The sequence below is a fragment of the Babylonia areolata genome, chromosome 31, assembly GCF_041734735.1.
Source record: "Babylonia areolata isolate BAREFJ2019XMU chromosome 31, ASM4173473v1, whole genome shotgun sequence".
Taxonomy (NCBI): domain Eukaryota; kingdom Metazoa; phylum Mollusca; class Gastropoda; order Neogastropoda; family Buccinidae; genus Babylonia; species Babylonia areolata.
The window spans coordinates 19,156,442-19,169,355 of NC_134906.1; the positions used below are offsets into that span (position 1 = coordinate 19,156,442).

Sequence of the window (12,914 nt, forward strand, 5' to 3'; positions counted from 1 at the left end):
TTTCACGAGGGAGAAAGAAAGAAAGGGAGAGAGAGAAATGGGGTAGGAGAGAGAGGGGGGACTGAGGAAGAGAGAGAGAAAGAGAGGCAAACAGGGGAACAGAGCTCAAGATTTCTTTCACGAAGGAGAGAGAGAGAGAGATTCAAAAACTTTATTACTCAAGGAGACACAGATTTTAGGCATTGCCTAATCTTCCAGTCTGTCTTTGTGACAACAATAACAACAATGACGATAAGACACAAGAGAATGACTCACACACACACACACACACACACACACACACACACACACACACACACACACACACACACACACACACAGAGGCGGTTATTCATAAACATAATCTCTCTCTTTATCCCTTTGAAAAATTGCACATAGAAGACACGTCCAGGAACCCTAACTTCACATACAATGCTCCCTCTGTGTCCACAGGCTTAACCAGCACGTAAAACAAGAGAGCACAACAAAGAGGCACGCTCTGTAACACCAACAATACCTTCCTCACAAGCTCCCGGAATGGGTTTTGCCTATTATTTATACAGGAGAACAACAATTGTTAATTAGCGCCACGCATTTTCACGGCGCTTTCGGCATTCCTTTTCCACGCTTGTTCCAAAGGACGACAACACACACACACACACACACACACACACACACAGGGTGTGGCGATAAACCGAGGTCCCGTGTGCAGCACGCACTTGGCGCACTGAAAAAGAACCCGTGACAATAAAAATGTTGTCCACTGGGAAAATAACATGGAAGAAATCCACTCTGATAGGTACACAAACATATTTGAATGCGCGTTGGGTTACACTGCTGTTCAGGCATCGGCCTAGTGTATGTGGTGTAGTGCATATGGATTTGTCCGAATGCAGTGACACCTCTTTGAGAAACTGAAACAGACACATTACTATAAAATTAAAGTAGTTTTTTTTTCTTTTCTGCTTTCTGCTACCAAATTCACTTCAGATTTCCAGACGCTGAGAATGACCCATCTTGTTTCGTTTCATCAACGTTGTTTTTGTCTTTGCCGAAAATGTTGGTCTGCATTGTAAGACTTCTGACTTGAATTGTTGAATATAATGTTGTGATCCACCCCTGTCTGTGTCTGTCTGTCTGGTTGCCTGCCTGCCTACCTGTCTTCTCTCTCTCTCTCTCTCTCTCTCTCTCTCTCTCTCTCTCTCTCTCTCTCTCTGTCGCGTTTCGATCACACCGTGACTGCTTTTGAAAACTGCTTTTAAAAATTGTCATTGCTGTATGTTGTTTCGTTTTCACTCAATTTGGCATTGTCATTTACATATACATCATAGTGTCGTTGTTGTTGTTGTCATTGTCGTTATTGACACGTTGTCCATGTTTTAGCAGAAATATCAACAGATAACCGGCTTGGTTTAATACCACTGACACACCCCACATCACAATCCCCACTTATCTCGCAACATTGTTATAGAGATACTATTGTAACATCCCCACATGATTTTTACGAACTTAATATGAAGGTTTATCCTAGGGAATAAGTGTGAAGTTTATCTGAAAACTACAGACTAGAAAATATTGTTATATTTTCCTTTCATCTCTTCAGTGTAATTTCTAAGTTGTCTTGGGTGAAAAGACACCTTCTTTTGTGTCAAGGGTTTGGGAGAAAGAATAAATACAGTATTGTGATATGTTTGGCTACTAAGCTGATTTTCTCTTCTTATGGGGATGATTTTGATTTCTTGCAAGGCTGATTTTGTTTTCGAATAAGACTAATTTTGTCTTTTATTGAGATTGATTTTGTCTTCTTACCAGTCTGATTTTGTCTTCTTATAAACAAGCCAAATCAAGAAACCCTTAAACTGTCCTGAATTTATTTATATGTTTTGCCGTATAAGTGGACTATGCTTATATTACCTTAAATAAAGATTTTTTTTAAGAAAAAAAAGAAGGGGGGTGTTTAAAATTACGAGGTCGATGGTAAACAGGAAATTAGTTAGATACATGCATGTTTTCCAAACACACAGATGATAAAGTGTGCTTGATAGTGTCTTTCTGGAGTAACTGTTCTCTTTCGGATGAGTGGGTGCAATGTGTTTATTTCTGGTTTAGTTCCTGTGAAACTTTCTGCAAAAAGGTACATGTATGTACATGTGTGTGTGCGTGTGTGTGCGTGTGTGTGTGTGTGTGTGTGTGTGTGTGTATGTGTGGGTACGTGCGTGTGTGTGTGTGTGTGTATGTGTGCGTTCGTGTGTCTGTTTGTGTTTGTGTGTGTGTGTGCGCGCGTGTGTGTGTGTATGTATGCGTGCGTGCGTGCGTGCATGTGTGTGTGTATGTGGGGGTTCGTGTGTGTGTGCGTGTGTGTGTGTGAACGAATGACATATTTTGCTAACTGACATGATTATGACAGCTACTACAGTGCCACCGGCGCAGTCATACAGTAACAACATGACGATGGCACGTGAGTCAGTTTTGTTTGTGTCTCTGTCTGTCTGTCTGTCTGCATGTCTGTCTGTCTGCCTATCTATCTGCACATGCACATACACAGAGCAACACACACACACACACACACACACACACACACACGCACGCACGCACGCACTATCTATCTATCTCTGTCTGTCTGCCTGCCTGTCTGTCTGTCTGTCTATCTCTGTCTGTCTGTCTGCCTGCATATCTGTCTGTCTATCTATCCCTGTCTGTCTGTCTGTCTGTCTGTCTGTCTCCGTTCTGTCCACGCTCCTGTTTTATTTAGCTTTTCTTTTATTTTCGTTTTCCTTGGAGGCTATCTTTTGATTTCTACCTTTCTGTTTATATATATTCTTTGCTTCTTTCTTTCTTTCTTTCTCTTCTTTTCTTTTCTTTCTTTCTTCATTGCCTTTTGAATGTTTATGACACTAATACAGTATATAAAAAAAAGAAGAAAAAAAGAAAAAAGAATCTGCACAGTCAACTTTGAATGTTTGGACTTCTAATGGCTGTGAGATATAGACATCTTTCCTGTCCAATGAAAAGGAAAGAACATTTTAGAATTACGATGTATATTATCACTATTCTGAGAAGCGTTAGATAACTTATACTGGTTACTACTTGAAACTGCTGAGCGTACTGGACATTTCAAGAAATATTTGGGGACATTTGATACTTACAGGTCTCAATGGAAACATACTGGAAATACGTGGCATGTAGGAGACATTTGAGAGACATTAAAAGAACAAACAAACAAACAAGAACACACACAATAACAGCAACCATTAGAATCATGGATTACAGATAGGTGGGACGTATTATATGAATGCTTGGGAGACACACATACACATACACACAGACACACACACACACACACACACTCACACACACTATCACACACACACACACACACACACACACACACACACACACACACACCTCTGTGCCCTACAAGAGGTGAGCAGATGCACTAATAATCGTTCCACATGTTGTACAGAAACCACCCCGTCCTACACCTGGACACAGAACGACACATATGGAACAGGGCAAACAGGAACAGGACAAAGCTACGGAACAGGGCAAACTTACGACCAAACCTACGGAACAGGAACAGGGCAAACTTACGACCAGACCTACGGAACAGGAACAGGGCAAACCTATGACCAATCCTACGGAACAGGAACAGGGCAAACGTATGACCAAACCTACGGAACAGGAACAGGGCAAACGTATGACCAGTCCTACGGAACAGGAACAGGACAAAACTACGGAACAGGAAGTCAAACCTATGGAACAGGAACAGGAAGTCAAACCTACGACCAAACCTACGGAACAGGAACAGGGCAAACTTACGGAACAGGAACAGGAGGTCAAACCTACGGAACAGGAACAGGAAGTCAATCCTACGGGTCCTACTCCTCCACCTCCTCACCCTCCTCCTCCTCCTCCCCAGAGCTGGATTACCTGCGCCAGCTGATCAGCACGATGCCCAGGTTCAGCATCGACGACGTCCCGGTGGTCCTCAACCTCCTGAGGCAGAAGAAGGCGGACATGGCGGCCGTGGGTCAGACCATGTCGGTTCAGGACATGGGCCAGGTCCTGAAGGACTTCCAGGCCCGCAAAGCGGCAGCCTCAGCCTCATCGTCCGGGGCAACGCCAACTTACGGGACGTCCCCCACCGGGTCCACATCCTCGGGCTACACCAACCCTTACTCCACCGGCACCAACACTGCTGCGGCCACCACGAATCCATACAACACTGCCCTGCAGAATCTGCAGGCTTCTCTTGCAGGTGGAACTTCTGCTCTCACGGGCCAGACCACCAATTTACTGGGACAGACCAGCACCTCGTCGCAGACACCCACAGGAAATTTCGTCACGAACCCAACGAGCTCCTTGCTGCAGCAGTATCAGCAGATGCTGGGAGGAGGCAGCACGGCACAGACACAGCAGCCTTCTTCCGCCTACAGCAGCTTACTGCAGAAGCTGTCGTCAGCCACCTCCGCCACCTCCACCTCCCCTCTCTCCAACATGCTGAACGTGGGAGGCACTACCAACCCTCTGTCGGCCTTACTGCAACCGCAAAGCAGCAGCACCAACCCTCTGGCAGCGTTAATGCAGCCGCAAATGAACACCGCCAGTACCAACCCTCTGGCAGCCCTGATGCAGCCGCAGACTGGGGCGAGTACCAACCCTCTGGCGGCTCTCATGCCGACACAGACCTCCCTGGGGACGTCCAACCCTCTGGCCTCTCTGCTGAACCCTGCCCAGCCAGCCGGCTCCAGCCTCAACAGTCTCTTCAACAGCGGTATGCCCTCCGGCACTGCGGCCAACTCCTTACTGCCTGCAGGTAGGGCGGGGTGCGGGGTGAAGGTCTGGCTTGGACAGGAAATGTGTGTGGTGGAGGTGTGTGTGGTCATGGCATAGTTCATAAGGTGAAGGTCTTGGACAGGACATGTGTGTGGTGGAGGTGTGTGTGGTCATGGCATAGTTCATAAGGTGAAGGTCTTGGACAGGAAATGTGTGTGGTGGAGGTGTGTGTGGTCATGGCATAGTTCATAAGGTGAAGGTCTTGGACAGGACATGTGTACGGTGGAGGTGTGAGCATGGCATTGTTCATAAGGTGAAGGTCTGGCTTGGGCAGCAGATGTGTATGGTGGAGGCGTGATGATAACATGACACAGTGAAGGAACGACTTTGCGAAAGAGAGGGAGAGAGAGAGAGAGAGAGAGAGTAAAGTATGTAAGGTGGAGGCATGGTTTTGACACGATTGGGAAGGAGAATACACACACACACACACACACACACACACACACACACACACACACACATATATATATATATATATATATATATATATATATGGTACTGATGGAGTCTCCCGTCGGACCGACGGAGGAGTAGGCAGGCAGGCTTATCTGTCGGTGTGTGTCCTCATATGGGAGAAGAGGCCGATTCTGGGTGCGCAGCACTTCCCACAGGTGTTACAAGGGAAAACGTCTCCAGAAGTTGAGCCCTGCTTCCTTCGCTCACGCTTCTCCTTAATGGATATATACATACATATATGTCAACTGTGTGTTCTCAACGTTACAACGAGAGGTGTCGTAAACGGTACTGAAGCATGACCCTTTTGTTCTCTGTTACGCTCGTTGCAACACATAGCGTTACCGACATGTCATGGATATGGACAGTACGTATGATGTTTCAGCGGGGTATTGTGAACGTTATCATGCTATGCAAAAATAGCTATGGGCAGCTATTTGTCAGTCACGGGAAGCTGCCATGTGGCCACCTGTTGAAATTCAGCGCCTCCTTTGACAGCAGACTTTTTTGTCGCATGGTTACAAGATGTTGACAGAGTGACGTAATAAAAGTTAATAATGGAACGTATCATATGTAGCCAATACGTTGTAACTTACAGCGCAACAAGTTATGTGTTCCCGATATGTTGTAACTTGTAAATGTAGGTCTGACAGTGGTAGCGCTATGCCGCACCAGCGGTGCTAATATTGCAGAGCAGGTCCTGAAAACGTTGGGCAGTTTGTGCTGGGACTGTCCATAGTGATATTGCGGACACGCAATTGTGTCATCCATGCAGCAGCATGTTGTACTTTGTACTGAGCACAGCGTGGGTTGTGTTAACAATGTGCGTGGGTAAACGTGTGAAGCGCTGGTCTGACTGTTTAGCACTGCGTTAAAAACGTTGACAGATGTGCTGTGTTCGCAAATGGACCGGAAGTTATGGACACTGGCTACTGAAATGCGTTAGCAGTGTGCTGTCACGGTTGACAGAGGGTTTGTCACCAAGGACCTAATGCGTTAGCAGTGTGCTGTCACTGTTGACAGAGGCTTTGTCACCAAGGACCTAATGCGTTAGCAGTGTGCTGTCACTGTTGACAGAGGCTTTGTCACCAAGGACCTAATGCGTTGGGTGTGCGCTATTACTGTTGACAGAGGCTTTGTCGCCAAGGACCTAATGCGTTGGGTGTGCGCTGTTATTGTTGACAGAGGCTTTGTCACCAAGGACCTAATGCGTTGGGTGTGCGCTATTACTGTTGACAGAGGCTTTGTCGCCAAGGACCTAATGCGTTGGATGTGCGCTACCACTGTTGACAGAGGCTTTGTCGCCAAGGACCTAATGCGTTAGCAGTGTGCTGTCACGGTTGACAGAGGCTTTGTCGCCAAGGACCTAATGCGTTAGCAGTGTGCTGTCACGGTTGACAGAGGCTTTGTCGCCAAGGACCTAATGCGTTATCAGTGCGCTGTCGCTGTTGACAGAGGCTTTGTCGCCAAGGACCTAATGCGTTATCAGTGCGCTGTCGCTGTTGACAGAGGCTTTGTCGCCAAGGACCTAATGCGTTATCAGTGCGCTGTCGCTGTTGACAGAGACTTTGTCGCCAAGGACCTAATGCGTTGGATGTGCGCTACCACTGTTGACAGAGGCTTTGTCGCCAAGGACCTAATGCGTTAGCAGTGTGCTGTCACTGTTGACAGAGGCTTTGTCGCCAAGGACCTAATGCGTTAGCAGTGTGCTGTCACTGTTGACAGAGGCTTTGTCACCAAGGACCTAATGCGTTAGCAGTGCCCTGTCGCTGTTGACAGAGGCTTTGTCGCCAAGGACCTAATGCGTTAGCAGTGCCCTGTCGCTGTTGACAGAGGCTTTGTCGCCAAGGACCTAATGCGTTAGCAGTGCGCTATCACAGTTGACAGAGGCTTTGTCGCCAAGGACCTAATGCGTTAGCAGTGCCCTGTCGCTGTTGACAGAGACTTTGTCGCCATTGACCTTTCTTAATGATCCTCTGGCACTTCATGCTGTCGGTTATATTACAGACAGGAACACGTGCCTTTCATTGTGTCAAGCCATGCACCGCGCAGTGTTAAGATGAGGTTAACCCCTTGACTGCCGTGTCCATAGAACTCAGGGTCGTGGTGACATCACTGATGACATCAAAAGAAGGGAAAATATCTGTGGAAGGCTGACAGTTCACACAATTGATTTGGAGTGGTATACCTCCAGGCCATTTTCTCACATTTTGGGTGATTGTTCTGGATATTGACAAGACTTGAAACACCACCTTCTGATGGCGTTTTTGTTATTGGTCTTTTTGTAGGTTGGCAGTCAAAGGGTTAAGAAGCCAGCATGGCGCATGGAAATGACTTTAAGATCCGTAACAATCGTTTTATATGTCCCGCGGTAGCTGCATGGGATGGATGCGAACAAGTACAACACGTTGCAGCGCACATCGTTAATCTTGTAGCAGCATGTAACAAGCAGTAATGCGAGCTGTCCTTTTGCAATGTATCATGCACTTTAAAAACGATAATATAAAGCACGTGCACTGCGCTAGCACTATGTTGAAGAAGCTAACAAGCAGTAATGCGATCTGTGCCTTTGCAATGTATTGTGCGCTTAAAAATAAATAAATAAATAAAAGCACATGTACTGCGCTTGCACTATGTTGAAGAAGCTACAGCGTAATCTGTGTGTGCAGCAGCGTGCTTCAGATAACGTGCTCAGTGTGTTGGCAGTTAATGTGCTATAAATATTAGCGTATACAGTGTATCTGGGTTTGGGAGGGGGGGGGGGGTTCTTAACAGTGCAACATAAACATAAACTAATGCGCTATGTTTGCAGTGCGATGTGAATATTTACATGTGCAGTGTGTTGGCTGGTACTGCATTTTAAATGTCGCATGTAGTGTAGCATCAGTGTGTCGCAGACGTTAACGTATGTAATGCATGTGCGCTATCCATAGCTTAACACATGCAAAGCGCCGACAGGCTACGATGCTGCGTTTATTGGTGGCGTGTAACTGACGTTAATATATTCAACAGTTTGCAATGAATGTTAAGACGTTAACCCAGGGTACGTTACAGAAATTAACATGAATAGTGAAATCGTTACAGGAAGGTTTCTGCGAACGTTTCACTATCAGTGCGTTTTGATGTTAACACTGTGCGTGTGTTCACGGAGAGTGATTGAGCGAACGTTAGCTGAGCTGATACCAAGATTAACACATGACTTACATCAGCATTGTGTTGTACTGGTTAACCCGTGAATAGTTTCAGAGGTCAAAACACGTACCTTGTAGTTTGTGATGTACATGTTAACATAAGTGTGTGTGTCAGTGGTCTGTTGTTGTGAAGGCAAACGCGTGTGGATGCGCACGATGCGTGTTACAAAGATTAATAATCATGGTACGTGTTGGTGATGTGTTTGAGATATTGACATGCAGTGAAGGTTAACAATGCTTTATAGAAGTTAACACACAGTCTGTGTTAGCGGGTGTGTTATTTGTAATCGTTACGACGTGGTATGCATTGGCATTGTGTTATAAAGGTTATCTTATTACATGTGTTTGAGGTTTGTCGTAGAGTTAACAGCCGACAGTGTATCATAGAGTTAACTTCTAGCATTATGTTAATGGCATGTCCTAGAGTTAACACTTGTCAGTAGTGTGTCATAGAGTTAACACGTGTCAGCAGTGTGTTATATAGTTCACTGACATTTAGCAGTGTGTTAATGGCATGTCTTAGAGTTAACACGTGTCAGCAGTGTGTTATAGAGTTTACTGACATCTAGCATTGTGTTAATGGCATGCCTTAGAGTTAACACGTGTCAGCAGTGTGTTATATAGTTCACTGACATTTAGCAGTGTGTTAATAGGTGTCAGTGTGTCATAGAGTTAACACGTGTCAGTATGTCCTAGGGTTAGTGTGTCGTATAGTTAACAGGTGTCAGTAGTGTGTCGTAGCGTTAACAGGTGTCAGTGTGTCATAGAGTTAACACGTATCAGCAGTGTGTCGTAGCGTTAACAGGTGTCAGTGTGTCATAGAGTTAACACGTATCAGCAGTGTGTCGTAGCGTTAACACGTGTCAGTGTGTTCATAGAGTTAACACGTGTCAGTAGTGTGTCGTAGCGTTAACAGGTGGCAGTGTGTCAGCAGGGTCGGGTGGCTCAGGCCTGGACCTGTTGTCCATTCTGGGTGTTCCGCGAGGCACCCTGGGTGTTGGCCAAGGTGACCTCTCCACCCCTCTCATCTTCTTGTCTGTCTCTGTCCCTCGCTGCCTTCATTGTCTCTCTGTTTGAAGGTCTGTGCTGCTGTGTCTCGCGTGTCTCGTTTCTCTCTGTCTCTGTCCCTCGCTGCCTTCATTGTCTCTCTGTTTGAAGGTCTGTGCTGCTGTGTCTTGCGTGTCTCGTTTCTCTCTGTCTCTGTCCCTCGCTGCCTTCATTGTCTCTCTGTTTGAAGGTCTGTGCTGCTGTGTCTTGCGTGTCTGTTTCTCTCTGTCTCTGTCCCTCGCTGCCTTCATTGTCTCTCTGTTTGAAGGTCTGTGCTGCTGTGTCTTGTGTGTCTCGTTTCTCTCTGTCTCTGTCCCTCGCTGCCTTCATTGTCTCTCTGTTTGAAGGTCTGTGCTGCTGTGTCTTGTGTGTCTCGTTTCTCTCTGTCTCTGTCCCTCGCTGCCTTCATTGTCTCTCTGTTTGAAGGTCTGTGCTGCTGTGTCTTGCGTGCCTCGTTTCTCTCTGTCTCTGTCCCTCGCTGCCTTCATTGTCTCTCTGTTTGAAGGTCTGTGCTGCTGTGTCTTGCGTGTCTCGTTTCTCTCTGTCTCTGCATCTGTATCTCTCTGTCTCTATCTCTCTCTTTCTGTCTATCTCTCTCCGTGTTTCTGTGTCTCCGTCTCTGTATGTCTCTGTTTCTGTGTCTCCGTCTCCGTCTCTCTGTCTCTCTGTTTCTGTGTCTCCGTCTCTGTATGTCTCTGTCTCTCTCTCTGTGTCTCCGCCTCTGTATGTCTCTGTCTCTCTCTGTTTCTGTGTTTCTATCTCTGTTTGTTTCTGTGTTTGTCTGTTTCTGTGTCTCCGTCTCTGTATGTCTCTGTCTCTCTCTCCCAGTGTCTACGTCTCTGTATGTTTCTGTCTCTCTTTCTGTGTCTCCGTCTCTGTCTCTCTCTCTCTCTCTCTCTCTCTCTCTCTCTCTCTCTGTCTCCGTCTCTGTATGTCTCTGTCTTTCTCTCTGTGTCTCCGTCTCTGTATGTCTCTCTGTATCTGTGTGTGTGTGTGTGTGTGTGTGTGTGTGTGTGTGCGCGCGCGCGCATTTTCTGGTTGACCGAGAAGCATCAGGTCAGTCATGTGGTTAAGACCTGGCGTCAGAACGAGTTGACAGGAGAGAGCACAGCTTGGTGGAGAGACGTGGTGGTGGTAGTAGTGGTAGATGGTGGAGTGGACAGTGCATACCCGAAAGAACAGGATCTCTCACATACAGTATGGCCACTTACTTATCTAGCGCCAGTATCCTCGGTCGAAGACCAAGCTCTAAGGCTGCCTACCTGGCTAGAGCCGATTAACAGCTGCCACTGGGCGCTCATCATTCGTTTCATGTGTCATTCGATCAGGGTTCAGACACGCACACATAAATACTCATACAGACATGTGACATTTTACGTGTATGAACATTTTGATTATTTACTCCGCCATGTAGGCAGCCATACTCTGTTTTCGGGCGTGTGTGTGCTGTGTATATCTTAATTTTCGTAACCCACCGAACGTTGACATGGATTACAAGATCTGCAACGTGTATATTTGATCTTCTGCGTGCGTATACACAAGAAGGGTTGGTTCAGGCACTAAGCAGGTCTGCACATAATTATGTTGACCTGGGAGATCGGAAAAATATTCACCCTTTACCCACTAGGCGTTGTAACCGATATTCGAACCCGGGTCCTTCAGACTGAAAGTCCAATGCTTTAACCACTCGGCTATTGCGCAGTACCCCCACCCAGCCCCCCAGACCCCTGCGCTGACTAACTCAGCATGTCAAACATGTCTCGTGCGCGAAAACTCTGACAGTACGTTACGTCCTAGACTGCCCACATTACAGGAAAAACCAGACTGTGATGTGATTCAGTGTGTGCCGAAATTCTGCATTTATATACCCCGTGAATTCTTTACAGACCCATTGGAGAGGAAGGTAGCAGCATTGTTCAGACACTTATCTGTCAATACGGAGTCCTTTAGGGTCTGGGTTCGAATCCCGTTTGTAACACTTGACGACATCGATCGCGATGCGCAATCTTTGACTACAGTGACTTCCCTTAGTAATTTAGGAACTGGGTACTCCCCCTTGATTTGTTTACGAGCAATGGTTGGGACCAAGCCGCCGGCAACCTGCCGAAGTTATTAGATAGTAACGCACACACAACATGATCACATTAACACATACACATTTTTAGACTGTTTTCGCCCTTTCTCTCCAATTTGACTGGAGAAAAACAACATCTAGTTATTTGAGACGAGCAGCATGCACTTGGCGCGCTGAAAAAGAAGCCCGTGGCAAGGAAGGCGTTGTCCTTTGGTAACATTTTTTAGAAGAAAAATCCACTCAGATGTGGTAGAGCGTACATGGATTTGTCCGAACGTAGTGACGCCTCCTTGACAAACTGAAACTGAAACAGCAGAAATTCGTGTAACTGCAAATCTTGTGTGGGGTTGCCAAAGTCAATGTCGTTTCAGTGGAGGCGAAGTGATGAAAATAATGTGTAATTCGTTTGTCAGCTATAAACTATTCGTGGACATTTACGACCCCCCCTCCCCTCCTGACCCCTCCCCCCTCCCCCACCGCCCCCTTACCCCCCTCCCCCCAAAAAAAAATCTACGTACCAAGCCTGTCACTCGAAGACTCAAAACAAATAAATTACAAGAAGACACCAACTTCGTGTTTCCTGCTGTGATGGCGAAAAACGACGTGTGTGGTAGACACGTGCAGAGTGAGAGGAGATAAGGAGTTGCTTAATGAATGCTAAAGTCTCGGTTCTCTGACAAGACAGTAAGGGAAGAGTGGAGTGATGATTTACAGGGCAGGACAGAGTGACGAGATTATCTCAAATCAGTTCGCGTTAAAGATGTTACTCTTCGTAAGTAATGGAAGCAGGGGGAGGAGGAATGTTGCTTCATGTCCCGTCAAACTCCACTCCCGTGGAGTGATGGCCTAGAGGTAACGCGTCCCCCTAGGAAACGAGAGAATCTCAGCGCGCTGGCTCGAATCACGGCTCAGCCGCCGACATTTTCTCCCCCTCCACTAGACCTTGAGTGGTGGTCTGGACGCTAGTCATTCGGATGAGACGATAAACCGAGGCCCCGTGTGCAGCATGCATGCACTTAGCGCACGTAAAAGAACCCACAGCAACAAAAGGGTTGTTCCTGGCAAAATTATGTAGAAAAATCCACTTTGATAGGAAAAAACAAATTGCACGCAGGAAAAAATACAAAAAAGGGGGTGGCGCTGTAGTGTAGCGACGCATTCTCCCTGGGAAGAGCATCCCGAGTTTAACACAAAGAAATCTGTCGTGATAAAAAAGAGAAATACAAATACAAACATGCTGATGATAGTAGACATTTTGTTAAAAACAACATTTGAGTGTTATCGTTTAGGAGAGGAGAGGGAGGGGGATGAATAGTGAGTTGGGCGAAACCGGG

General features: G+C 46.5%; 1 protein-coding gene across 1 annotated transcript in view; it reads left to right on the forward strand.

Moving 5' to 3' along the window:
- LOC143276037 (uncharacterized) overlaps nucleotides 1–12,914 on the forward strand; it is a 42,027-nt gene that overhangs the window by 17,748 nt on the left and 11,365 nt on the right. The window contains exons 4-6 of the mRNA XM_076580424.1: nucleotides 2,387–2,437; nucleotides 3,443–4,795; nucleotides 9,394–9,465. Coding sequence (XP_076436539.1) covers nucleotides 2,387–2,437; nucleotides 3,443–4,795; nucleotides 9,394–9,465 — 1,476 coding nt within the window. The remainder of the gene's footprint in view (nucleotides 1–2,386; nucleotides 2,438–3,442; nucleotides 4,796–9,393; nucleotides 9,466–12,914) is intronic.